This window comes from Taudactylus pleione, unplaced genomic scaffold, assembly GCF_031769625.1.
Source record: "Taudactylus pleione unplaced genomic scaffold, aTauple2 ptg000138l, whole genome shotgun sequence".
NCBI lineage: Eukaryota > Metazoa > Chordata > Amphibia > Anura > Myobatrachidae > Taudactylus > Taudactylus pleione.
Genome location: NW_028284540.1, coordinates 9883280 through 9909515, shown reverse-complemented (window position 1 = coordinate 9909515; position 26236 = coordinate 9883280). Strand labels below are relative to the sequence as shown.

Genomic DNA, 26236 nt, shown 5'->3' with positions numbered 1-26236 from the left:
GAGAAGAGATGCGTCATGTGTGTCATACTTGTCTAATGGTGCATACACATGGTCAGATTTGTCAGATTTCTCAGATCTGTCAGATGAACGATTTGAACGATTTTTGACTGAATTAAAATGAATGGAATCGTCCAAGTCTGTCTGCAAACACATCAGATGTCAGATATCGTTATCTGACCATCGGGGACGCGTATCGTTCAAATCGTTCATCTGACAGATATGAACGATTTTTTAAATTTAAGAAAAATCTCACTGTGTGTATGAACCATAATTCTCCAGAAGAAGCCTGGAGAAGAGATGCGGCTAACCACTTTTTGGGCCGGGTGGTGTACATCATTAGGCCCCTCCCCCATCGAGACAAAATGTTGCAAATCATGGGTCTGTGGGGAGCATCATTTTAGCCTTGCACCATCCCTACATATTTGCAATTCTCTGTATTATCTCCCCATCCAAGGTCCCCACACTTCTGGGGGTGTGAGGGACTACCTGAAAAAAATCAGGAGTTACTCACACCTTCCGGAAGAGTAGGCAAGTATGATGTGTTTAGCTTAATGATCAATGGCTCATCAGCTTTCCATGGGTGGCATTCAATTGTTTAGCCCCCCACCCCCCCCCAACGTGCCCGACAGGAGCTATTCAATAGATGCCCGTCGGGCGCGATCAGCTGCTGGCGCACCATTTCAGCTCGCAGCACCAGGTGGGTGCGAGCTGAAATGGGCAGAAGGGGGCCGTTTTGGGCACCCAAACAGCACTTTGGTCGGGGGTAGCCATTTTACGCAGCTAAACCCGACCTCTGTGGGCGCAATCAGCGTGAAAATCTACAACAATTGAACCAGCCACATGCAAGATCTCCCATGCTGTTCCCCTCTTCTGGAACTACCCTACCCTGTCTGACCACTCTCCGCACTCATCTATTCAATGCTTGGTAGAGTTAAGGATGGCATTCCAGAAGTTTGGAGAAGCACACAAGATGGACGTAAGAGAAGGTGATCAGTGTTGAGAGGCGGCACTTATTGTAAGAGAAAAGTGGGCAGGAGTTGGTCTGTGCAGGAATGAGGCTGGAGATGTAGAAGTGGTTGTAGGCTCTCTTAAACCCAGGGGCGTCTTAAGAGAAGAAGGGGGCTGTGTGCATTCCCCGTGCGGGGCTCCCTCTTCTCTCCCCGGCGGCCAGCAGCCGACTGACTCGACTAGCCGGCCACCGCAGACTCTGGGCACTGGACTGTGTCCAGAGTCTACTGCTCATGCGTAGAACGCCGGAAAAATGGCAGCGGCGGCCATTTTCCCGTGTTCTGTGCAGCACTGACACCAGACGCGGGACCACGGACAGGTGAGTTTTAGATAATGTGGGTGCAGGGTGTGCGATTCGGGGCCCCATGTGCCCCTCACACATTATAGATACACCCCTGCATACCCCACCATTTCAATCAAATACAGAGGGCCGGATACTATTAGTGACGATAAGCCCAAAACTGGCGTTAACTTTTCTCAAAAAAAAAAAATTTTTATCGGGCATTTCAAATTCTGTGGTTTTCCGCATGGTGTAAAGTCCATTTTCAACTTTACGACAGGACTTTTTTTTTTTCCTGCACCCTGGAGCAGGTAAACACTTTTCCAAAATCCCTATTTTTGGGTAAAAATGTCTCCAGAACCCCCTTGACACCCCCCTTAATGACTGATTGGGAATAAAGAAATCTAGAAATAGCTTAATTTGGCCAATAATCACATGTCAGATTTGGGGTTAAAAAAAAAAAAAAAAGAGTGCTGGAAAATGTGTTCAAATTAGTTGGATAGGTAATTTGGTTGTCAGTATGGATGGGAAAGGTGTCTTACACGTTGCAGGAGGCGGGGGTGACAGGTATAGTTTTAACATTTTTAAATGTGCTCTAAAATGACACAAAAATATACTTACACCCATGTTAATGTACCCAGAAATTAACTACAGCATTTATTTTGTCCAAAAATGATTGCTTTCTAGCATGTTTTCACTGATTTAGAAAACTGCTTATAATAGCCAATTAACACAATTTAAGAACCCCAAAACCTTTCATTATGGCCACTACCACACTTCAGACCATTTCCCTATCTTATATCTTATAGCCCTTTTCCACCTAAATTCCGGGTCTGACCCGGAGTTGGAACAAAGTTCCTATCCAGATCAGAACCGGAATTTTGCCGGCGCCGACTCGGGGTATTCCCGAGTCAGCGCCGCTCACACCGGAGTCGGGTCTGCATAGTCCCGGCTTTTCCGGAGTAAAAGTGGTCGCTTGGAGATAATGTCATCTCCAAGCGCCACTGAAGCCGGACCAATCGGCCGGCTAGCAACGCACTCCAGGTCATTGTGACCCAGAGTGCGCTGTTCTCACAGCAGGGTTTCACGGGCTACGCCAGTGTTAAACCCTGCTAGTTACCTGGGTTGGATTGCCGGGTCATTCGACCTGGCGATCCAACCCTCTCCCCTTTTACACCAGGGAGCTGCCTGGGTTAACCCTTAAAAAACCCGGGTTTTAGCACCGATGTAAAAGGGGTATTAGTTTGCCTTTTTTTGGAGTACAGACATGTATCCCTTTTTTTCTGAAATCATCCCCAAAGAAGTTTTCGGGAGAATGATTTTTCGGCTGTTTTCATGCGATAAACTAGAGTACTCATACATGCGAAAAGGGTTTATTTCCAAATGGGCCAGATACGTTTTACCACATCTAATTAAATTCCCCCCAGAGAATTTGATTGTAAAACAATAAATTTAATTCAATTAACACTTCTATTGCTGCTATAAATGGAGGTAGTTATCCATGAATTATTTAGTAGCTGTTAAATTGCACAAATTAAATGAATGATACCAGAGTTCAATGGGCAGTGTATACATCTTGTGCAAGAGGGATCTGTGATTTACACAACATGCAGAAAAACAATACATTATATATTACATAGGATGTTTTATGCTACATTAGGTCAGCAATGCACCGGATTACATAGACTGCAGACAGCTGTTAATCTAGTTTCCCAGTTGCTTGGGAAGAAGACAACATGCTGCAATCCATTAAATACAGTTAACACATATAATATAATTACAACAGTGAAACACTACATTGTGGAGGTATATCAGAGGTCGTAGGTCACCACACTAACTACTTCTGAAACAAATTATTCAAAGCTTGTTAACAGGAAAGTGGGAATACTGGACAGATTTCTGTGTAGAACAAGCTTCTCTGATTACAGAAATAGGGTAACTGCTGCAGATAGGATAAGATCCTGATTTGTAGTCTAAACAACACTGTGCATCCCCGGAATTGTAAAATGTGATCACCCGTTTCATCACACTGGATTCCTACACAGCGAACAATCTCTAACATTGGGGACTTAAACCTCTGTCTCATGATCTTTACTGGAATTTTCTCATCTCTAAATGACAGAGTACCAACATTGTAACATATAGTGCATTGAATACTTAGAATAATGTTTCCTACTACAAGGAGCACACATCGAGTCTACACATGTACTAGTATGTACCACGGATACTGGCATCTAAAGAATAAACTTGTAGCTTTATTGTTTGCTGTATACGAAGTTACTAACTAGAACATCACACTTCTACTAAGAAAATCCACTTTCATCTGAGAGAAATTTACAGCAGTAACTGCTATATAAATGAGTCACTCCTAGGCTGAACCTGCAACTCTGGGACCAATATGGCTCCACACGGCCAACTTAGATGAACATTGGCCATATGGCGCACCAGCTGAGCAGACGGACCTAATCCAGCTTCACTCTTGATGATGGCATGATGGTCATCTCCTGAATACATTCACCAACACACCCAATAATAATTCTAACAACTGTGATCAGATTATCATGGTGCACATTTTGGGGGCCACATGCTGCAGTGAGACACCAATCACCTAATATTGCAGTGTGTTGGGCCAACTTAACTAATATATAAAAAGAAGCCAGGAGTCCCAAAGGACAAGTGAAATGTAGCCTCCAGAAAGACAATAGTGGGAACCATGTCATAAAAAAATACTTTAAAATGAGTTATAGGAACATATCTATTTAATTTATTTCTTTGATTGTTGAGTAAACAAGGTAAGCCAATATCTGAAATACTCTCAATTAATCAAATACAATTAACTATTCTGCTGCTGCCTATGGAGGATACCAGATTTTACACTGATGAGAAAGCTACTTTGCTGCACTACATGCTATTTACATAGACTTGTACATAAATACTATGCACAAAAGATAGTAAGTAGTAGTGTGGCACACTATGTCTTGGGGGGCACTCCTGCGTGTGGCGCACTACATATTGGGGGGCACTCCAGCGTGTGTGGCACACTATGTATTGGGGGCACGCCTGCGTGTGGCACACTATGTATTGGGAGGCACGTCTGCGTGTGGCACACTATACATTGTGGGGCACGCCTGCGTGTGGCACACTATACATTGGGGGGCATGCATGTGTGTGGCACACTATACATTGGGGGGCACGCCTGAGTGTGGCACACTATACATTTGGGGGCACGCCTGAGTGTGGCACACTATACATTTGGGGGCACGCCTGAGTGTGGCACACTATACATTTGGGGGCACGCCTGAGTGTGGCACACTATACATTTGGGGGCACGCCTGAGTGTGGCACACTATACATTTGGGGGCCAGGAAAGAGGCATGTGTGGTAGTCTGATGGCATGTTGGAAGGTCTGAGAAGCGTTGAAGGGGGCATGTATGGTAATCTATACAGGTTTTCATATATTTTGGCTCGAGAACGATATTCTGGCCCCTAAACTTTTAAACTGGCTCCTAGATTTTACAAAAATGTGTTGACCCCTGTGCTAGTCTGATGGACAGATCTGGATTTGTCAGATACCATGAGATCACTGCTGGCCATACACGGTAAGATTTTCTGTCCAACCATCCAACTAGTTGGTTGGTTGGAATGAAAATCTGGTAAAGTATGGGAGTAAATGATGATCAGCAATTTGCTCCTAAATGCCATAAAATAGATTTAAATGGTCATTCAGACAAGTTTGTTAAATGTTTGCTCTAAACAATTTGTTCAAACAGTTTTTGTCAATTTTCCTGCGTTTGGAAGCAATTTGCTGATTGTCATTTGCTTTCATACCTTACCAGATTTTCATTCCAACCAACCAACTAGTTGGATGGTTGGACAGAAAATCTTACCGTGTATGGCCAGCAGTTCTGTCTGAATGCTGACAACTGTAAGGTTTAGTAGAGGAGGAATAATGGTCTGTGGCTATTTTTCATGGTCTGGCCTGGGCCCCTTAGTTTCAGCAAAGAGAATTCTTAGTACTACAGCATACAATGACATCCTAGAGAATTATATGCTTCCAACTTTGTGGCAACAGTTTGCAGAAGGCCCTTTACTGTTTCATAATGACAATTCCCAGTGCAAAAAGTGATGTCCATCAAAAAACAGTTTGCAGAATTTGGTGTAGAAGTATTTGACTGGCATGTACAGAGTTCTCACCTCAACTCCATCGCTCATCTTTGGATTGGAATGCCGACTTAACCCCTTACATCAGTGCGCCACCTCACTAAAGCTCTTTTAGCTAAATAGATGTGAATCTGTTACAGACATTTTCCAGTATCTAGTAGAAAGTATATACAGGAAGTGGATGCTGTTAAAGCAACAAAGGGTGATGTTCGGGTGCATATATGTACTATATTGGTAACCGCTGAGGTAATTTTATTCCACAGAAAGAAAAAAAAAAAAACAGTGCAATAACGGAGCACCACAGAATACAGTGGTAGCTTTGAATAATCCACAAAGTTCAACAGGATATCTCTCTTCCATTAAACCAAATCAACAAGGAAAAAGACTATCCATATGAAGGAGCTTCTGAGGATTAGCAGCACAGAGAAACACTATTCTACTGCAGGTGCTGAAGGCAGATACAGCACGGAGATCAGTGAGCAGCAAAACATGCAATATCTGTGTGCAATAATCTATATGACATGTACAGATCATGTAGCGGTATCTCACAAGGCACTGATTAGTTGTCTGACTGGCAGGTATTTCACAAAGAAGATTAAAGTCTGTGCTTACACACGGCATTATGACCTATGGTAATTATGCAGCAGATAATATAGGTGACTACTTGCAGTGATTTCATGGTACAGTATATAACAACTACTTCTTGTCAGTACTGGGGCATGCACTAAATCTGAATAATTATACAGAATGTTATTCTTTTCATATTATATACAAGTGAATGTATTTTCTAATGTGGTTATAAAGATAAATAAAATGGTAATTTTCGAATGTAAAGCAGAAAAACGGATGAGATGAACGTTTGTGTTTGGATCATCCTTTGACAATGTGGAGTCAGTTCGCTGTGGCCACAATAATGCACATCTAGTGACGTCATCCTATGTCTATATCTCTACACTCAGACTGCATTCATCAGCATTATAGAGTAGTAATCAGAAAAACAAAGCTATAAACAGGAAGATTCTACACACCGCAGTTTAGATAATATCATGAGTTGCTTACATTGCAAATATTCTGAGAGCAGCATGGAATACACCAAACAGGTTCGTGGTATATACAGGTAAACAATACAGATATGCAGCTTAGACTAATCGCACAAGCACGTAATGCTAGCAGCGAAGGGTAAAAAAAAAAAAAGGCCATTCGCAGGATGAGCACACAACCAGAGACAACTCATTCTCAACACACAAACAAGAGATGGTTCCCTGAAGCTTAGGAATGTCTCCATTTATCAGGGTCATGTGAGGGGCCGGGAGCAAAATCGCCCACATGGCACCTTTCAGGAGTTCATCCCATGGGATATGGAGATAATGGTCTCTGCTAGCAGGTGGGGGGGACATATTACACTGTTACACAAAACTTTACCTTCATATAAAAGCCACTTTTGCAGTTTGTGGTGAGGAAACGGGTGTTCCAGCTGGCACCGTTGTAGTGTCTTGTTCCCAGCCCTCAGTCCCACTGGCATGCCAGAGGAGGCGCCAGTCCGGGTAGATAGAGCCTCATGCTGCAGCCAAGTAGGGTATTTGGGGGTAGGGGACTGAACAGGGAATAGGTTGGGAATGATTTGGAGACAGGCTGCAGAAGCTGCTGCACAGAAGCAGAGGGGTAAGACAAGGGAGGCAGATGGACAACCCAGGTGATAGAGGGGGGGCACGTAATGACAACGAGGATAAAAATCGGTGTATGACAGGTGTATCTCACAAAGCATTAAGCTTTACAGGGAGCTATAGGTGACAACAAGAAAATATGCAAAAGCTTATACAAATGATAGATTACTGCAGTGGTAATGAGCGGTAGTTTTCCGGATATAGATGGGAAACAGATCTTACATGTGACAATGTATAGTGATGGCATACAGTGCTTGCTAAGTGACGGCTTATAATGATGAAGTAAAGATATTAAAGGTGACGTGTTTATGTTTAGTGTATATATATATATATATATACACACACACACGTGTGACAGTAATGGTATACAGGGATATATGGATGACTTAGGTGTAGGAATGGGGTATAATGAGCTCTCAGTGACAGAGATGGTATATGTTGATGTATGGGTGAATGCAGTGATGGGGTATATGGATCTATAGATGACAGTGTAGCGTTGGCTATAGGTATCTATAGGTGCAGCGATGGACTATGGGGATCTATAGGTAAGTGACCCATCATTGGAATCTATAGGTGACAATAATAAATACCTATAGGTGGGGGTTATACCAGGGCCAAGGAGGAACCAGGGGTGGAGGAGGATAGAAGAGAAAATGGGATGGGGTAACTGGGGGATCACCGGGGGTAGAGATGACAGAAGACAGTTAAGAGATTTATGGGGGCGGGGGGGGGGGGGGGAATCTGTGTGATAGATCTATATGGGCTAGCGGATATATGCGATAGATATATAGTATAAAGGACAGGGTCTGTATAAAGGATCTCTAGGGATCAGGGGGGAAAGGGGTTTATGCGTCCCAGAAGGCAAACGATCTACAGATGCGATCTGTCGGCAGGTCCCGAGGCTCCGGGAGAATCACTTGACGGCGGCAGTAGACGGGTCCAGGGACCCCGGCCCGGGGGGTATGTGTCGGCTCCGGCCTCGGTGCTGGGAGGAGCCGGGTATAGTGTTTCCGCCCCCCTCAGCCTGTGACCGGTCACACCTTCTGCCCCGCCCTCAGCCCGCAGCATAGCAACCGAACATGGCGCAGTCATCTCCAGCCCAAATATCGCGAGTGCTCCAGCCAGGGGTGACGTCACCTTCTTAACCCCGTCTCTGCCACGTTGTATAAAGAAGAGACTCCGTATTGTATCGTCGTCGGCGCCATCTTATCATAGCCCAACCTGAAAGAGGTGTGAGGGCAGCGCCACCTGCTGGTCGTGCAGGGAACTGCGTGTCTGATCGTTATCCTCTGCCTTTAGTTTATATCTATATCCTCCTACACTCCAACATGACACGTTCCATTAGGTACAAAATGCTCTGTGCCTGGACTTCCCATCTAATGTATGATTGCATTAGGTGGGAAGTCCAGGAGCAGAGCATTTTGTACCTAATGGAATGTTGGTTGGGTCTGCAGCCTTAATAGTCATTTTATATGGCATAGGTTTCCAAACGACACCAATACAGTCCAGGTTTTAAGGATATTGATGCTTGAGCCCAGATGGTTAAATCTAATTGACTGCAGTACTAATTAAGTCACCTGCGCTCAAGCATGGATAGCCTTAAAATCTGGACTTTTTGGGAACCTCTGTTATATGCAATAGATATACCACTCTTAAGTATGTGGTCGCGCTCTGATATACGCACAATTTCTTATAATATTGCTCTTTTTGTGACTAAATAGTTCCACGTGGAGATAATGTAGGGTTAAACAGATACAGAATAGGAGCAAAAAAATAGTTTAGAATAGGATGTCTGATTTGAATTATGTTTATGAATAAACATTTAACTGGATAACAGTGTCAGTGAATAAAACAGTTGAACATTTTCTGACAGAAATGTGTATTTCTGTCAGTGATGTAGTAATGTGCTGCATTTATGTGAGCAGTGTCTGTGAGAGATGTTATTGTTTACTTAAGTGGAGTGATACAGCTGTGGCTTTGTGATGAGGTTCAGATTACAGTAGGAAGTAGACCAGGCCTCAGGAGTGCGGTCGTTGGGAAATAATGCACGGTCATGTGACCTAGTGTGTCCAATCATGTTGGTTTTATAATTTTTTTCAGTATACCACACCATTATAAATTGGTGTCACAAGGGGGGTGTGGGGTGTGTGGGCTGCGCCCTCCAAGGGGTTGACACAAAAAGCTGTGCGCTCATGCCCATCCCCCGCCACACTCCTGCCTGCACGCCAGATTACCGATGGGGTAGTTGGAGCTACAGCTCCAGGCCGCCCATCAAAATAGGTCAACGGGACCACTAATCGCTGTGCTGCTGTAGACAGGAATTTTATTTTCCTGCTATAGTGTCCATCCGAGGCCCGCTCCCTGATTGCAGGCTCTGCCCCCAACAAACGCTGGCCGTGACTTCCCTCCCCCCTCCGGGTCCAGGATCATTGGCACCTACCCCATCATGAGAAAGTTTGGAGAATTGGGCCCCCCTCTCACCTGCAGTTCTACCCTCTCAGCTGCCCACCTGATAATAAGCTTCCTTTCTTAGCTCTGCCTGTACAGCTATCCGGCCCCACAGCTCTCCTATTCTGCTTCCATTGGCCCGGGCATAATGTGCATACACAGTGCACTGCACAGAAGAAGATACTACGCAATATGACGAGTGACAGCGCTGCCGTGCACACACTGCACAGAGGTACCTCAGCCCTTCTTTCCTATGAAGTCTGTCCCACTGTCCTCCTCTTTGCCATTCCTGCATGTGCCCCTCCCCATATCTGTGCCTCTGCCTCCTTCCAATATGTTGCTCTGCTCTTTACTCTGCCCATACATGCCTACCCTCCCTGAATTCGCAGGAGGCTCACAATTTTACGGGTAAGCCTCCCACACCCCAGCAAGGGTAGGCACTTCTCCCGCATTCTGCCCACTTCCCATTGAAGTGGGCATAATGGGAAGAATTTCTGCAGCGATCGCGGGTCTTCGCGCAGGGGGCGGGGCTTAATTACACGATTCTGCATGATTCATGTCATTTGGCCCCGCCCCCTATTTAAATTTGATCCAATCGCGGCAATTTGCAGGGCTTAATGACGCGAATCATCAGGCCCCGCCCCCGTCTCCACCCTCCTGCTTGTCTTATTCGGGGATCTCCCGGGAACAGAAATATAAAGGTAGGCAAGTATGACTCTGCCCCTTCCACATATATGTGCTTTTGCTCCCTCTCCATGTCTGTGCCTCTGATCACTCTCTATCTGTGCCTCTACCCATCCCCATATCTGTGCCTATGGCCCCTTGCCATATCTGTGGCTCTGCCCCCCTCCACATATCTGTGACTCTGCCCCCCCTCCCCATATCTGTGACTCTGCCCCCCTCCCCATATCTGTGACTCTGCCCCTCCTCCCCATCTGTGCCTCTGCCCCCTACCTATCTATGCCCTCGTCCCTTTTTCCTTTGTGTTCCTCTCCACATTTGTACCTCTGCCCACATTATCTATGTGTGCCTCTGCAGCCTCACCCAATGGCTACTGGCTGGCGATGAAAAGAGGCACGACTGAACAGGGGATCAACATCGTTCAACACCACATAAATTAACATAAGGAAGCCAAGTAAGCACAATTTTCACTTATTAAGGGCCCATATATATTATTAACGCTGATGCAGTCGCTTCACTCCTTGCACATCGCAGGGATGGGCTGCATTCAGATCCCCTGTTCCTGCGGCTGCTATTTCATAAACCCCGGCGCTATCATTGCATAATGCAATGCGAACATGGGCACAAATTTTGCACCTAGATCTCATTGAGTATGCTATTGTTGATGAATTGGCTACCCAAAACTTTTTCTCCAGTTTAAAAAATGCTTTATTCGTTAAAATAAACTTTTGAAAGTTTAATGGTTAAGATATAGTTAATCTACTCCTTAACTTTTTTAGCGCATATACTGTATATATATCTATATATCTATATATATATATATATATATATATATATATATATATATATATATATATATATATATAGCAGCAAGTCCTATGTGGACAATATCCAGCACATCTCTTTGTAAATGATCCAAAAAAAATGTTTAATAGTTAAAATGTTACCATCAGGGTATATTGACAAGCCATAATGTCATTGAAAAAACTTTTAGATATACTCAGCACATATTTCGGTGAGCAGCCTTCACAGGGCCCAGGGAGCCAAGCTCTGAACCCGGATGGTTCCAACAGCTGTTTCGGGTTGCCTTCCTCAGGGAACCACAAAACAACACTGCACCCATAGCCTGTTAAATACCCCACCTACTAAGTAGTGAGATAACTCACCTGTGCCCTGTCAACGCCCGCGTCATCTCCACGCCTGGACCCCTGCCAACACCATGCTCCACGCTGACCACGCGCTCCGTCCGTCGCACCGGAAGTGACAACAGACGGAACCATCGTGCACCAGCTATAGCAACGGGGAAGGCATCAAGGTTCCTAGGCAACCGGAAGTGACGCTCGCGGACATCACACAGCCAGCTAACGTAAACAATAACACACATGACATTAAACAGACAAAGTTGTCATCAAAATATTAAATGCATCAAATATATAGCTCAGCTGAACCACCCAACTATAAAAAATTAATCAAAAGTACATGATGGATATATGAGGTTGTGAGACTGCTCCCGGTTGACCATGAAACAAGATATGGGAGAAATTATGGGGACAAAGAGATTTTTAGATGAGGACATATCAAAAATATTATTCTCAAACACGTCTCAGTTGGCTTTTGATGTGGATTCTCCAGCAGAGACTTTTTCTGATTTAATCAAGTTGTGTAAAAGGATGGTGGAACTGGAACTACATGGTCTTACCCTATCACAATGCCATAAAGAGGGACTTATACCCAGAGGTTTTAGGATCCGTAATCAGCCTACTTTGGGACGGAGTAACAAAGATTTCTGTAGGCAGTGGTGTATGATTCTAAACCAATGTAGCTTAGACCTTATGGTCTTAGTTGTACAACAGGTCAATTGTGATATAGAATGTGTGAAAAAAGACATAACAGCATGTGAGGCCACTGGCATAGAGGTGTTGAAAGCAGACAGCAGTGTGGATTGGCTGGCCAAGTTGGAAGACACAGTTAATAAATTTAAAACTGATTTATTGTTATTTAAGAAGTCTAAATATAAAAAGGTCAAGGAAGACTATAAAGATTTGAAAGTATATCCTTGGCTTGTTGGTCAGGTGACTAGACGACCGTGGAGAAGTGGTGGAGGAGGAGCTCGTAAACGAGCAGAAATGCAATTCACCGATATTGATACATCACAGAGTGATTCTGACAATTCTGTGGCTAGGGGCCATTTTTTAGGGGAGAGGATGTATACAAGGGGCATCTCAAAAGAGCGGATGGAAGGAAGAGAGCATGTAGGAGGGGTGGACATAAACACTAAAAAGCGAGGAGGAGGGAACAAGGGACCCAAGAGATAACAGTCTTTAACTTGTCAAGACATTTACTCTCTGATCAGGAGATGTCTGTTTGTCTAGGGGTCTGTCATTTGTACAGACCTTTAGACAGCACAGTTTTGACTATGAAAAAGAATTGTACTGTTTCCATAGAACATTAAGAATTAAGGATTACTTTGCTAGAAAAGGAGATCAGGAATTCATTAAAAATCCTTTTAAAGTTAGTAGTTCCTTTGATCCCCCCTCTGCTAATGCCTCGATAGAAACCTTTATGAGGCTTGTTAAATCCGATACTTTACCCGCTGTACAAAAAGCCAAAATTTATCGATCAAACCTTTCCAAATCCGAGACTTTAGCTATTAAGGAATTACGTGAGAATTCTTCTATTGTCATTCACCCCGCCGATAAAGGCGGGGGCATCGTGATTATGAATCATGATGATTATGTTACTGAAGTAATGCGCCAATTGGCGGAGATTGAATGTTACAAACGTCTTACATTCGACCCCACTGATAATTTTAAAAGGGAAATAGATTCAATTATCCAGATGGGCCATACTAATGACTGGATTGATGATTATACAGTACGTTTCTTAAAACAAGACTTTCCCAAAATACCATTACTCTACATCCTACCTAAAGTGCATAAATCGCTTACACAGCCACCTGGCAGGCCCATAATAAGTTCTCGAGGGTCATTATGTCAAACTCTATCTCAATTTGTGGATTATTATTTGCAGCCTGTTGTCCAGAATACCCCCTTCTTTTTGAAAGATACTTCTGATTTTTTTGTGTAAAGTGTCTTCCATCGGCCAGCTACCACAAGACTGCTTGTTGGTGACATTGGATGTCACCAGCTTATATACAAACATAGGACATGATGCAGGAATGCAGGCTGTTAGAGAGGTTCTGTCCTCCAGTCCACAGTATGTGGGTCCACCTATCGAATTTATTTTGCTGTTAATGGAGGTTATTTTGCATAAAAATTATTTTTTGTTTAATAACGCTTTTTATTTACAGCTGAAAGGAACGGCAATGGGGTCTAATATGGCCCCGGCGTACGCGAATTTATTTATGTATTGTTTTGAAAAATTAAACATTATGGCAAATCCTGATTTTTCACGTTTTATTTTGTTTTACGTGAGATTTATTGATGACCTTTTCATACTGTGGACTGGAGGAGAGTTGGCTCTCAAAGAATTCATAGAGGGTTTGAACCGGTTACCTGGATCTATTAGGTTTACATACACATTTAGTACAGAACGAATTGACTATTTGGATGTCTGTGTTATGGTCTCTAATGGGCAAATTTCTACGGAAATCTTTAGGAAACCAACAGATAAAAATATGTTACTGGAGGCTTCCAGTTTTCACCCGGCACCCCTCAAAAAGGGTTTACCCTACTCTCAACTTCTAAGAGTAGTGCGTATTACCTCTGATGTACATAATCTCCCAGAGGCCCTTGAAACCATGGGCAACAAGTTTATCGAAAGGGGCTATCCATCTAGAGAAGTCAAGAAAGCAATCGAGAAATGTATGTTATTAAAAAGAGAGGATCTGTTAAAGCCTTCTCCTAAGGAAGAGGACAAGGATATGAGACTAATCTTTTCCAGCACTTTTTCAATCACCTCAGGGGTAATTAAGAAAGCCATACTACGCCATTGGCACATTATTCAGTCTGATCCAGTTTTGAAGGACATATGTAGGAATAAACCACTTTTCTGTTATAAAAGGAGTAGTAATCTAAAAGAGAGAATTTCATGCTCCGATACTGGTCCAACAGGAAACTTAGCCGCTAATTGGTTAAGTCTACAGAAGGGGTCCTTCAAGTGTACTGGTTGCGTGAATTGTCGCTATATGAAGACTGGTAGTACCTTTGTTCATCCTAGGAAAGGAACGGCGTACCCTTTGAAGCATCGGATGAGTTGTGATACGAGATATGTTACTTATATAATCATCTGTCCGTGTCAGAAAATATATGTGGGCAAAACGATCCGAATGCTAAAGGAAAGGATTGCTATGCACAGATCCTCCATTAAAAAAGCTTCTGTAAAAATGGAGCCGGCCACACCCCCAGTGGCTAGGCATTTTGTTACAGAGGGCCACTCGATTAAAGTCTTTCTTGTTAAGCCTATTGACCATGTGCCCCCTTTGAGGAGAGGTGGTAACAGAGGCAAATTGCTCTTGAAACAAGAGTGCATGTGGATTTATAAACTTGGAACCATGGTTCCCCATGGACTAAATGAAGAATTTACATTTGCACCCTATCTGGGCGAGTAATAGTTTATCTGTGTTTGTTTACTAACATGCTTTAATATACCGGTTCAGCCCTCTGATGTTTAATGAATTCTTTGTATTGGATTTAACCTCTGACACGAGGAATTAATTATGCCACTGGTCTGGAATAAGATCTGCGTGTTATTTATATATTCTTTGCTGGTGATTTAGCCTGCTGGTTGTCACACTACAATCTATATGCTTATATCCATCATGTACTTTTGATTAATTTTTTATAGTTGGGTGGTTCAGCTGAGCTATATATTTGATGCATTTAATATTTTGATGACAACTTTGTCTGTTTAATGTCATGTGTGTTATTGTTGACGTTAGCTGGCTGTGTGATGTCCGCGAGCGTCACTTCCGGTTGCCTAGGAACCTTGATGCTTTCCCCGTTGCTATAGCTGGTGCACGATGGTTCCGTCTGTTGTCACTTCCGGTGCGACGGACGGAGCGCGTGGTCAGCATGGAGCATGGTGTTGGCAGGGGTCCAGGCGTGGAGATGACGCGGGCGTTGACAGGGCACAGGTGAGTTATCTCACTACTTAGTAGGTGGGGTATTTAACAGGCTATGGGTGCAGTGTTGTTTTGTGGTTCCCTGAGGAAGGCAACCCGAAACAGCTGTTGGAACCATCCGGGTTCAGAGCTTGGCTCCCTGGGCCCTGTGAAGGCTGCTCACCGAAATATGTGCTGAGTATATCTAAAAGTTTTTTCAATGACATTATGGCTTGTCAATATAGCCTGATGGTAACATTTTAACTATTAAAAAAATTTTTTGGATCATTTACAAAGAGGTGTGCTGGATATTGTCCACATAGGACTTGCTGCTATCAATTACTTTTGATCCTGGCACTCTTGCTAAAGTTTTGTGTGCGAGCTACAACAAGTTTCTATATATATATATATATAGTGGCAGTATCACCAGAGATGGTGCAGATTCTGTGTGTGGCAGGAGGGATCCGCCCACACAGAATACAAAAGCATTCTGGGAGATTGTGTAAGGGCTGCCCAGTGGATTCAGTCCAGGGAGGACTGAGCCATAACAGTCAGATAGAGCTCATTGTGCCAGGAAGCCATTGGGGGCCAGGAGGCCTGAGCCTAGACCTGTGAGGTACAGGGAAGGCCATCAAACTCTGTTACTGAGCCTATGTTAACTGCAAGGAAGCAGGCCAGTCTGCGAGGCTGTGGCAGCTAAAGACCAGGCCGGAGCCTGTGTCAGGACAGCGGACAATTGAAAAGCCAGAGGCCAAGCCAGGCCAGGCTAATTATCCAAGTGTTACTCTGCAGGAGGCAGAGAGAGACTTTGAACTATGGGCCTGATTCAGAGCCGGATGCTATTTACAGTCGTTAGTTCTGAAAAAAGGGGTGGCTATTCAAATGAACCGTTCGCTCTTTGCGGTCTGTTCACGCCTCTATGTCTGAACGAGCGAACAAAACTTGCGGTCGTTTTTTTGGAAACTACGCCGCCTGACCGCTCGCATCCTAAGTCATGTCCGCTATTTATTAGATTAATCGAGTACATCGACCAGCGTATGAACTGCTCGCTATTCTTGTGGTTGGTTTTTCCTACCGCAATCTTGCGAGCAGTTCTGACTATAAAATAACCCAGTGACGTGGTCAATGACGCTGCTGTATTAATTATGCACACCCATAAAACGCCCATTTTGACCTTTAAGCACGCCTGCGTTCAGATCTCCACTCCCCGTTTTCAAGCACCTTCCCCTGTTACCACCCACATACGCCTCCTCCTGTCACTCAAAATAGCAGGCATTCGCTATTTAGCGAACAAAAGATTTTCGGCCGCACTGACTGGTTCGCGCATGCGTATTACGATCCGTACGCATGCGCAGTTGGGCAAACATCGCTCGGAACGAACGAGCGGCCGCTTACGAGTGGCTCTGAATCAGGCCCTATGTTTGCAGACTAGCTGCCCAAGGTTAGTTAGGGGCGAAGAAGTGAGCTAGTGCCCTAAGAAAGAGCTATGCGTTTATTATTTTCTGTTTGTTTCCTGATTATGCTGGAAGTAAAGCACCACGTTCATTAATTTAACTGAAATGCCACGAGTGGAGTCTGATTCTGCACCTAATCACTGCACCACTGACACCAATCTACCAAGCTAACTACCCCAAGTTGTCACTATATATATATATATATATATATATATATATATACACACACTGTATAATGAAGCAGCGGCACTCACTGGACTTTTCATCCATATGCAATCAAAAAACAGACAGACACTTGTGTCCTGCAACGTTTTGGGATTTATTTCCGATCTTCAGGCAGTCAATACAAAATAGAAAACATCATACATCCTTACCTATTTGTAGACACCCTCATGTGTGTTACACGCTGATCAGCTGCTGGCTCAGATGGCAGTGCAAGCCGGACTTCCGGGCAGTACCCGGCTCCGCACACGCAAGCTCACTCCCCTGGTAACCATAGCTGTGCAGCATAAACAGTGCACCTTTAGAAAAATTAAATGTATAATATACTTATTTTATATGTAAAATAGATATATACAAAAATAACAACCAAAAAAGCTGCAAATAGGTAAGGATGATGCTTTCTATTTTGTATTGATTGCCTGAAGACAGGAAACAAAGCCTGAAACATTGCAGGACACAAGGGTCTGTCCGTTTCTTGATTGCATATGGATGAAAAGTCCAGTGAGTGCCACTACTTCATTTTATATGTTTATCCTCTGAGCGCGCACAGTGGTATTTGCAACAGTGTGGAGAGTGCCGGCTATTGGAATATATGTATATATATATATATATATATATATATATATATATTTATATATATACAGTGCTCGAAGTGTATGACATACCGCCACTTCGGGCACTAAACAATTTTTTATTCAACTTTAAGGCAGAGGGCAGGGGCGTGACTTCAGCTCTGTGCCGCTACACTAACACTGCTCACATTCTGTCAGCAGCTGCTGTAGCAGGATGACAGCCCTCAGTACAGCCGCAGCCGCCATGTGAGGAAATAAGTAAGAGGAACTGAGGAAGTGCTTTTTGTTCTAGAAGTACAAAAATTTGTACCCCTTCTCCCCAGGACCTCAACATTCTTATGATGCCCGACTACAACAGTGGATTATTATTATTATGACACTGTGAGCCTCACATAATAATACACTGTAGTAAGCGGACATAATAAGAATGATGCAGTCTGTCAGTCTGTGATCACAGATCAGAGGACGCTGGCTGCGGGCGGCTGGAGAACGGCTCTGGCAGCTATTCAATAGCTGACAGAATGCCAGCTCCAGGTGCACTGCTTCTCACAGCCAGGGCTCACTGATCTTCTCCACCACTGATCGTACCACAGCTACCTGGATCCTGACAGCGTGTAATGTAATGCTCAGGATGGCTGCGGGCAAGGGGTGCTCAGGAGTATGGCTGCGGGTTGGGGGTGGTCGGAACTCATTATGGCCGCGGGTGGGGGGGTCGGGAGTATGGCCGCAGGGGGGGGTTTCTGGCGTATGGCTGCAAACAGGGAGGGAAGGTCAGGAGTATGGCCGTGGGCAGGGGGGTCGGGAGTATGGCCGAGGGAGGGGGGTAATCTTGCATATGGCCGTGAACGGGGAGGGATGGTCGGGAGTATGGCTGCGGGGGGGGGTGTCGGGAGTATGGCTGCGAGTGAGTGGTCTGTCTGGCGTCTGGCCACGACAGGGAGAGAAGGTCAGGCGTGTGGCCGCGAGTGGGAGATGGAGGGGGACTTTCACCGGCATTAGCCTACTAGTGGACTGAGGACTCTGACACAGCTCGGTCACACACATGAAAATTAGGTGAGCTAAGGAAGAGTAAAGAGGGGGGAGAGTAAGAAAGAGGGAAACCGGGTTGTCACCTATTTATTATAATTATTAATAACACTCAGAGCACCTGATTTCCGGACTGTCCAATGGGTTATGACTAGAATAGGGGGCTGCAGGGGACCTGTGATGTCACATCTACATGACTGGCACTGAAAGGGGGAGGGGCTGGGATGCTAACGGGGGACCAAAAGTGGCCCCTTGCGGGATCGCTACGCTCGCTACGTTCGCCACAAATATTTATTCTCCCTCTATGCCCTAGTGGATGGTAAAGCAGGAGCGGTCCAGCCTCCTGCAGCGGTCACATGGTTGATACGTCACAGAGGTCCTTTAGCCACATAGGATCTAGCATCAACCCTGTCCAAAGTCTTAATAATTCTAGCTAGTTGAATAAGGACGACTACTACTGTGGGCATTGTATAGGTAGCACTACTACTGTGGGCATTGTATAGGGGCACTACTACTCTGGGCATTGCATGGGGCACTACTGTGGACATTGTATAAGGAGCACTACTACTGTGGGCATTACATAGGGGGCACTACTACCGTGGGCATTGTATAAGGGGCACTATTTTGTAGCATAGTGTATATAGTGTGGTACACTACACTGATGAAAAAGGGGCGCGTCTTAAGGACACCCCCCTTGTGAGTGGCCACACCCCCTTTCCCAGCACTCGCCTAAGTACAACCTTAGATTTTCCATACCCCCACTTCAAAATTCCCACTTCGACCACTGTGTGTATATATATATATATATATATATATATATATATATATATATATATATATATATATATATATATATATATAAAATATATATATATATATACAGTCAGGTGCATAAATATTGGGACATTGACAGAATTTTCAGATTTTGGCCTTTATTCACCACCACAATGGCTTTGAAATGAAACAAACAAGATGTGCTTTAACTGCAGACTTTCAGATTTAATTTGAGGGTAATTACATCCAAATCAGGTGAACGGTGTAGAAATTACAACGGTTTCTGTATGTGCCTCCCACTTTTTAAGGGGCCAAAAGTAATGGGACAAACTAAACAATCCTAAATCTAACTTTCACATTTTAATACTTTGTTGCAAATCCTTTGCAGGCAATTACAGCCTGAAGTCTGGAACGCATAGACATCACCAGACGCTGGGTTTCATCCCTGGTGATGCTCTGCCAGGCCTCTACTGCAAATGTCTTCAGTTCCTGCTTGTTCTTGGGGCATTTTCCCTTCAGTTTTGTCTTCATCAAGTGAAATGCATGCTCAATCGGATTCAGGTCAGGGGATTGACTTGGCCATTGCATAACATTCCACTTTTTAGCCTTAAAAAACTCTTTGGTTGCTTTTGCAGTATGCTTCGGGTCATTGTCCATCTGCACTGTGAAGCACCGTCCAATGAGTTCTGAAGCATTTGACTGAATGAGCATATAATATTGCCCGAAACACTTCAGAATTCATTCTGCTGCTTTTGTCAGCAGTCACATCATCAATAAATACAAGGGAACCAGTTCCATTGGCAGCCATACATGCCCACGCCATGACACTACCACCACCATGCTTCACTGATGAGGTGGTATGTTTTGGATAATGAGCAGTTCCTTTCCTTCTCCATACTCTTCTCTTCCCATCGCTCTGGTACAAATTGCTCTTTGTCCATAGGATGTTGTTCCAGAACTGTAATGGCTTTTTTAGATGTTGTTTGGCAAACTCTAATCTGGTCTTCCTGTTTTTAAGGCTCACCAAAGGTTTACATCTTGTGGTGGACCCTCTATATTTACTCTTGTGAAGTCTTCTCTTGATTGTTGACTTTGACACATATACAACTACCTCCTGGAGAGTGTTCTTGATTTGGCCAACTGTTGTGAAGGGGTTTTTCTTCACCAGGGAAATAATTCTTCTGTCATCCACCACAGTTGTTTTCCGTTGTCTTCCGGGTCTTTTTGTGTTGCTGAGCTCTCCGGTGCGTTCTTCCTTTTTAAGAATGTTCCAAACAGTTGATTTGGCCACACCTAATGTTTTTACTATCTCTCTGATGGGTTTGTTTTGATTTTTCAGCCTAATGATGGCTTGCTTCACTGATAGTGACAGCTCTTTGGATCTCATATTGAGAGTCGACAGCAACTGTTTCCAAATGCAAATGTCACACCTAGAATCAACTCTAGACCTTTTACCTGCTTAATTGATAATGAAGTAACGAGGGAGTAGCCCACACCTGTCCATGAAATAGCTTTTGAGTTGATAGTCCCATTACTTTTGGCCCCTAAAAAAGTGGGAGGCACATATAGAAACCGTTGTAATTCCTACACCGTTCACCTGATTTGGATGTAATTACCCTCAAATTAAATCTGAAAGTCTGCAGTTAAAGCACATCTTGTATGTTTCATTTCAAAGCCATTGTGGTGGTGAATAGAGGCCAAAATCTGAAAATTCTGTCAATGTCCCAATATTTATGCACCTAACTGTATATATATTGATGCTGGGCTGCAGGCTTAAGTGCTTTGATCAAATCATGACAAAATCCCCTTTGTTTTATTTGCTGCACACACATAAATTTGCAGTATATTATTGTTAGCGCCGATAGCAAAAGTTTTTTCTGTTTTGTATACATATATGGCATTAATATTGCCATGCTGCTGGTACCATGTATGATATGGGTAAAACCGAGCGCGGGCATATTTCTTTTCTGTTTTGTTTCAAAATTTTGCCTTGTGCTATCATGGCAGCTTTCAATTAAGGCTATAAAAGGCCTAGTTGGGTGTGGCTCACAGCCAGCCCTGTATAGATGTGTCCCTCTGTATCTAGGAGGTGAGTACATTTAACTGCAATGTAATGATGTGCTAGGCATATATGCTAGTGTTAGGGACCTGCAGAAAAATGGGGTCCCTTGATGCTGGGCTGCAGGCTTAAGTGCTTTGATCAAATCATGACAAAATCCCCTTTGTTTTATTTGCTGCACACACATAAATTTGCAGTATATTATTGTTAGCGCCGATAGCAAAAGTTTTTTCTGTTTTGTATACATATATGGCATTAATATTGCCATGCTGCTGGTACCATGTATGATATGGGTAAAACCGAGCGCGGGCATATTTCTTTTCTGTTTTATATATATATATATATATATATATATATATATATATATACACACATAATGTAGGCGTGGATACAGCGGCACTCAATACGGACTTGTGATAATGCAAATGCACTGGTTGAAATATCAACATTTCGTAATTTAATCTGTCTTCAGGATATACAGTATAAATATACAAGTAAAAAACACTCACCTATATAGCCCTCCACCAAGAAGGAAGTGTCAGGTAGCGTTCGGCCAGCTCTGACGTCACATCCGGGCCTGCGCCGCTCACGTCCTTGCGTCTGTGCGTCACCATGGGAACGTGAGTTTGGACACGGAGACTGGCTAGAAAGCAGTTACCATAGAGATGTGTAAACAAACAGAAGAGTGAAACATGTGGACATTGAAAAAATACACCAAGTAAAACATTAAGTTATCACATAAAGGATAAGACCACGTATGCAATTCCACTACCAGTGGCATCAGCATGATAGATATCTGAATATTATATATGAGTATTATTAGAGTCCAGCAAAACATAATATAAAAATATATATATATATATATATATATATATATATATACTGTATAAATCAATAAGGAGTGAGTGAAAGAGAACTAAATATGCATAGATGAAGATATAGTAATAAAACAAGTAGGGCAATTCTCAATATATTACAGAAAAGCATTCTGTCAGTTGATCATTCAGACCCCTTGGTCTCACAGTATCCAATTTAAGGATCCATTGTGTCTCCAGTTGAAGTAATTTACGTCCTCGATCTCCACCACGTAATGATTCTGGATTATGTCCTTGTTATTCAACACTGCTCTATAGCCGATCTGTTAATATAAAGAGAAACCGCGCTAATATACAAAAGTAAATAGATAAATATTTAATAATAATGGTCAGAACATGAATATAAAGGACATGAATAACAATAGGCACATATAACATAAAATAAATCAATTATGGATGAATAAACAATAAAATAAATAAATGGTGTGATAAGAATGACAATAATATATGGATAAATCCCAACTTGGCAATATTCACTGTTGATGAATGGAAATGGACAACAATGTCCCAGAAATAAGATCAATAGTCTGTAGTTTGTTTACAATCAAATGCAACAGTGGCAAAGGGTTATTTCCATCAATTAAAGTCAATGGTACCTGTAGTGATATATTAGGTCCACTTGTCCGTGTCAAATCCAAAAGGTAAATGGTACAGTGGTAAGTGTGGAAAAAACCTAGTGTACAGGCATCCGACCACGAAGCACCCTGTCAGCCGCCGTAGCGTCCAGCCGGCAAATAATGGACAGCTGATTGTAACCAGCGTGTAGATCTCAAGCTGATGTATAATGTCAGGTATTCGGCTCTCTGGTGTACTCACATGTGTGTGAGGGAGCCGCCCGTGTAAGGAAAGCCTGGATGGGCGCTGGAGGTAGAGAACCAACGTGTGGGAGAGCGCAGCTGCGACTTGTGGGAATGTCCAACACACGGAGGAGGCGGCAGGTGCACAGGTGTAGCGGTGATAGCGTTGGTGGGCGATGGCAACGGGAACAAGGTAGGACAGAGGGCAGCAAGACAGCAACGTGTTTCATCCCAGTCCTGGGACTTTTTCAAGCTTTTTCAGCTTTTCAGCTTTTTATACATGGTCTGACCATTATTATTAAATATTTATCTATTTACTTTTGTATATTAGCGTGGTTTCTCTTTATATTTGTGGTTTTTGTGGGGTTGCAATTTTGCCCCTTTTTTTATTGACCGCTGTAGTTACATTATTAACAGAGTATTTAAGTGCCTTGGAATTTTTTTTCTATAGCTGATCTGTGTTGACACATCCGTTCTTTGAATGTTCAGATCGTTTTCCCTATGTAGTAAAGCCCACAAGGGTATTTGATGAGATATACTACATAGGTACTGGTACAGGTTAAAGGAAAGAGTACGTTATATTTGGCTCCAGAGGGAGAATGATAGAGATATTTTGTGCCAATAAGGAAGCTGCAAGTAGTGCAGCCCAAGCACTTATAACACCCTCCAGGTCTAAGTTGAGTGTTGGAGGGTTTTATTTTAGATATGTCCATACGGACCAACCATTCCCGTATATTGCGTCCTCTGGAGTAACATGACATGGTGCTCATATGTTTCAAACTTTTCAAATCGTTATCCTGTTCTATTATTGGCCATAAAGATTTTGAAATTTTCTTAATAGATTTATCTGCTGTGGAATACTTGTGGACCCAATGAATCCGATCTTCTCTATGGGCAGAGGATTCACAAGATTTCTTTCAAGCATTACTTCTTGGTATAGCATCTACTTTGTATTGAGCCTCTTTAAGTACTTGATGGGAATATCCTCTATTGTGAAATTTCTCTACCATCATCTGCATATTGGATTGTATCTCCTCAGGATTGCTTTTCAATCTCTTTACTCGCAGAAGTTGTGAAAAGGGTAAACCCCTTTTCAATGCTGGAGGATGGTGGCTCTATGCCGCTAGGATCGTTTGGTATATATACCTGTAGTTAGTTGGTCATTCCGAATATTGATGTCCACATCCAGATAATGTATGTTAGTCTGTCTCATTTCAAACATGAATTTAATTGGACAATCCAATGCGTTGATCTCCTCTAAATGTCTCATAAAGGAGTCCTGTGTCCCAGTCCACAAAAATAGAACGTCATCTATATAACGTGTATAGAAAAAAATATCGGGGGACATATCTGTAGAGAAAAATAGCCTTACTTCTATCATAAACATGAATGCATTAGCGTACGAGGGTGCGACATGTGACCCCATTGCACACCCCGTACGCTGTTGAAAGAATTCACAGTTAAATAGGAATATAGAAAATAATTCCGTGTGAGTTCAAGCAATTTCAAGAAAAACTCAATTGGAGGACCAGCATAGGTGTCACGATTCCAAAAATCTCTGTGTGGCCTCTAATCCTGCACTATGAGGTATACATGTCCACATGTTTCACTCTTCTGTTTGTTTACACATCTCTATGGTAACCACTTTCTAGACAGTCTCCATGTCCAGACTCACGTTCCCATGGTGACGCACAGACGCAAGGACGTGAGCGGCGCAGGCCCGGATGTGACGTCAGTCCAGGAAACGGTGGGGGTCCCGAAGCTGGCCGAATGCTACCTGACACTTCCTTCTTGGTGGAGGGCTATATAGGTGAGTGTTTTTTACTTGTATATTTATACTGTATATCCTGAAGACGGATTAAATATATCTTGAAGACGGATTAAATTCCGAAACGTTGATATTGCAACCAGTGCATTTGTATTTATTATCACAAGTCTGTATTGAGTGCCGCTGTATATTGTCTTATCTGAGAGCTGAGCACCACAGCTGCTGTATATTGAATTGGAGTGCCTGCTATCTGGTTTATATAATGTATACACTCAATAAACAAAGTGTCTAATACCCTGGTGTCCACAGTAAAATACGGAAGTACTCGGCAATAATAGTAGAAGAATAAGGACGGCAATCACAGATTTTTGGAAAAGCAATTAAAACATTTGTATTCAATAGATAAATCATCATCTTCATCAACGTTTTGGTGACCACAGCACAGTCATCAGGATGAGTTACAATATGATACAAACAACACCTACAGCATGATGAAGATGTTGATTTAATTTTTGAATACAAGTGTTTTAAGTGCTTTTCCAAAAACTGAGTGCCGTCCTTATTCTTCTACTATATATATATATATATATATATATATATATATATATACACTGTATATGTAAATATCAAATAGTGGCAGCACTCCGGAGACTGATCAAAATCAGTGAAAAAATGTGTGTATGTATATATATGTGTGTGTATGTACCTTGGTCCCTATTTTTAATTCTAATTTATTTGGTGGGGGAGAGGGTGTCACTGTGTGTTACAGTACCGGGTGACTGACACCAACCCTAATGATGCCTCTGCCATTATATATACATATATATATATCCCTCCTGTGGGCTGCATTGTCCCGCGGTGAGGGGGAGATGGGGGAAATCACTCACACCGCTGCTCTGCATGGCACAGTATTGGGAGAATAGATGCCGTATGCTTAAATTTGACATATATTCCCTGTGCAGGGAGAGCCTGGGGGTAGTACAGCATCTCTGAGAGTGCTGGGCTCACCCCAGAGTAGAGATGAGTGGGTCCGGCTCTCTGAGAACCACACCCACCTGAACTTCCATACATTTTAGACATTCGCCAAATACTTGTCGAAGATTGCATGACCAGCAGGTACAGTTAAATTTGCCCTGCCATCACCTGAAGCAAGAGGTAGTAACTCTGTGGAATTCTACCCTCTATATATTTCAGCGGATGGAGGAACAGCAAAAGGCCATCCAGGGCTATGACATAGGCCGTGGAGGGGGAATGCACCTTACTCAAGCGCAGTGGAGAATAATTTCCGTGTTGTGCAAGGTTCTCAAACCCTTTGAAATTGCCACACGTGAAATTAGTTCAGACACTGCCAGCTTGAGTCAGATCATTCCCCTCATCAAACTTTT

General features: G+C 43.2%; 1 protein-coding gene across 4 annotated transcripts in view; it reads right to left on the bottom strand.

The window, feature by feature from the left end:
• The window catches only part of PTPN4 (protein tyrosine phosphatase non-receptor type 4), a 209023-nt gene extending 186010 nt beyond the window's left edge, over window positions 1-23013 (bottom strand). For 2 of the 4 annotated variants that reach the window (XM_088473638.1, XM_088473639.1), the window contains exon 1: window positions 6872-8251. In XM_088473638.1, the coding sequence (XP_088329764.1) occupies window positions 6872-7214 (343 nt within the window). In that variant the 5' untranslated portion in view covers window positions 7215-8251. Of the gene's footprint in view, window positions 1-6871; window positions 8256-21920; window positions 22055-22388; window positions 22550-22882 lie in introns of those variants that run through there. The other 2 variants (XM_088473641.1, XM_088473640.1) reach the window with 2 other exon arrangements.
• Between the last annotated feature and the right edge of the window lie 3223 nt (window positions 23014-26236).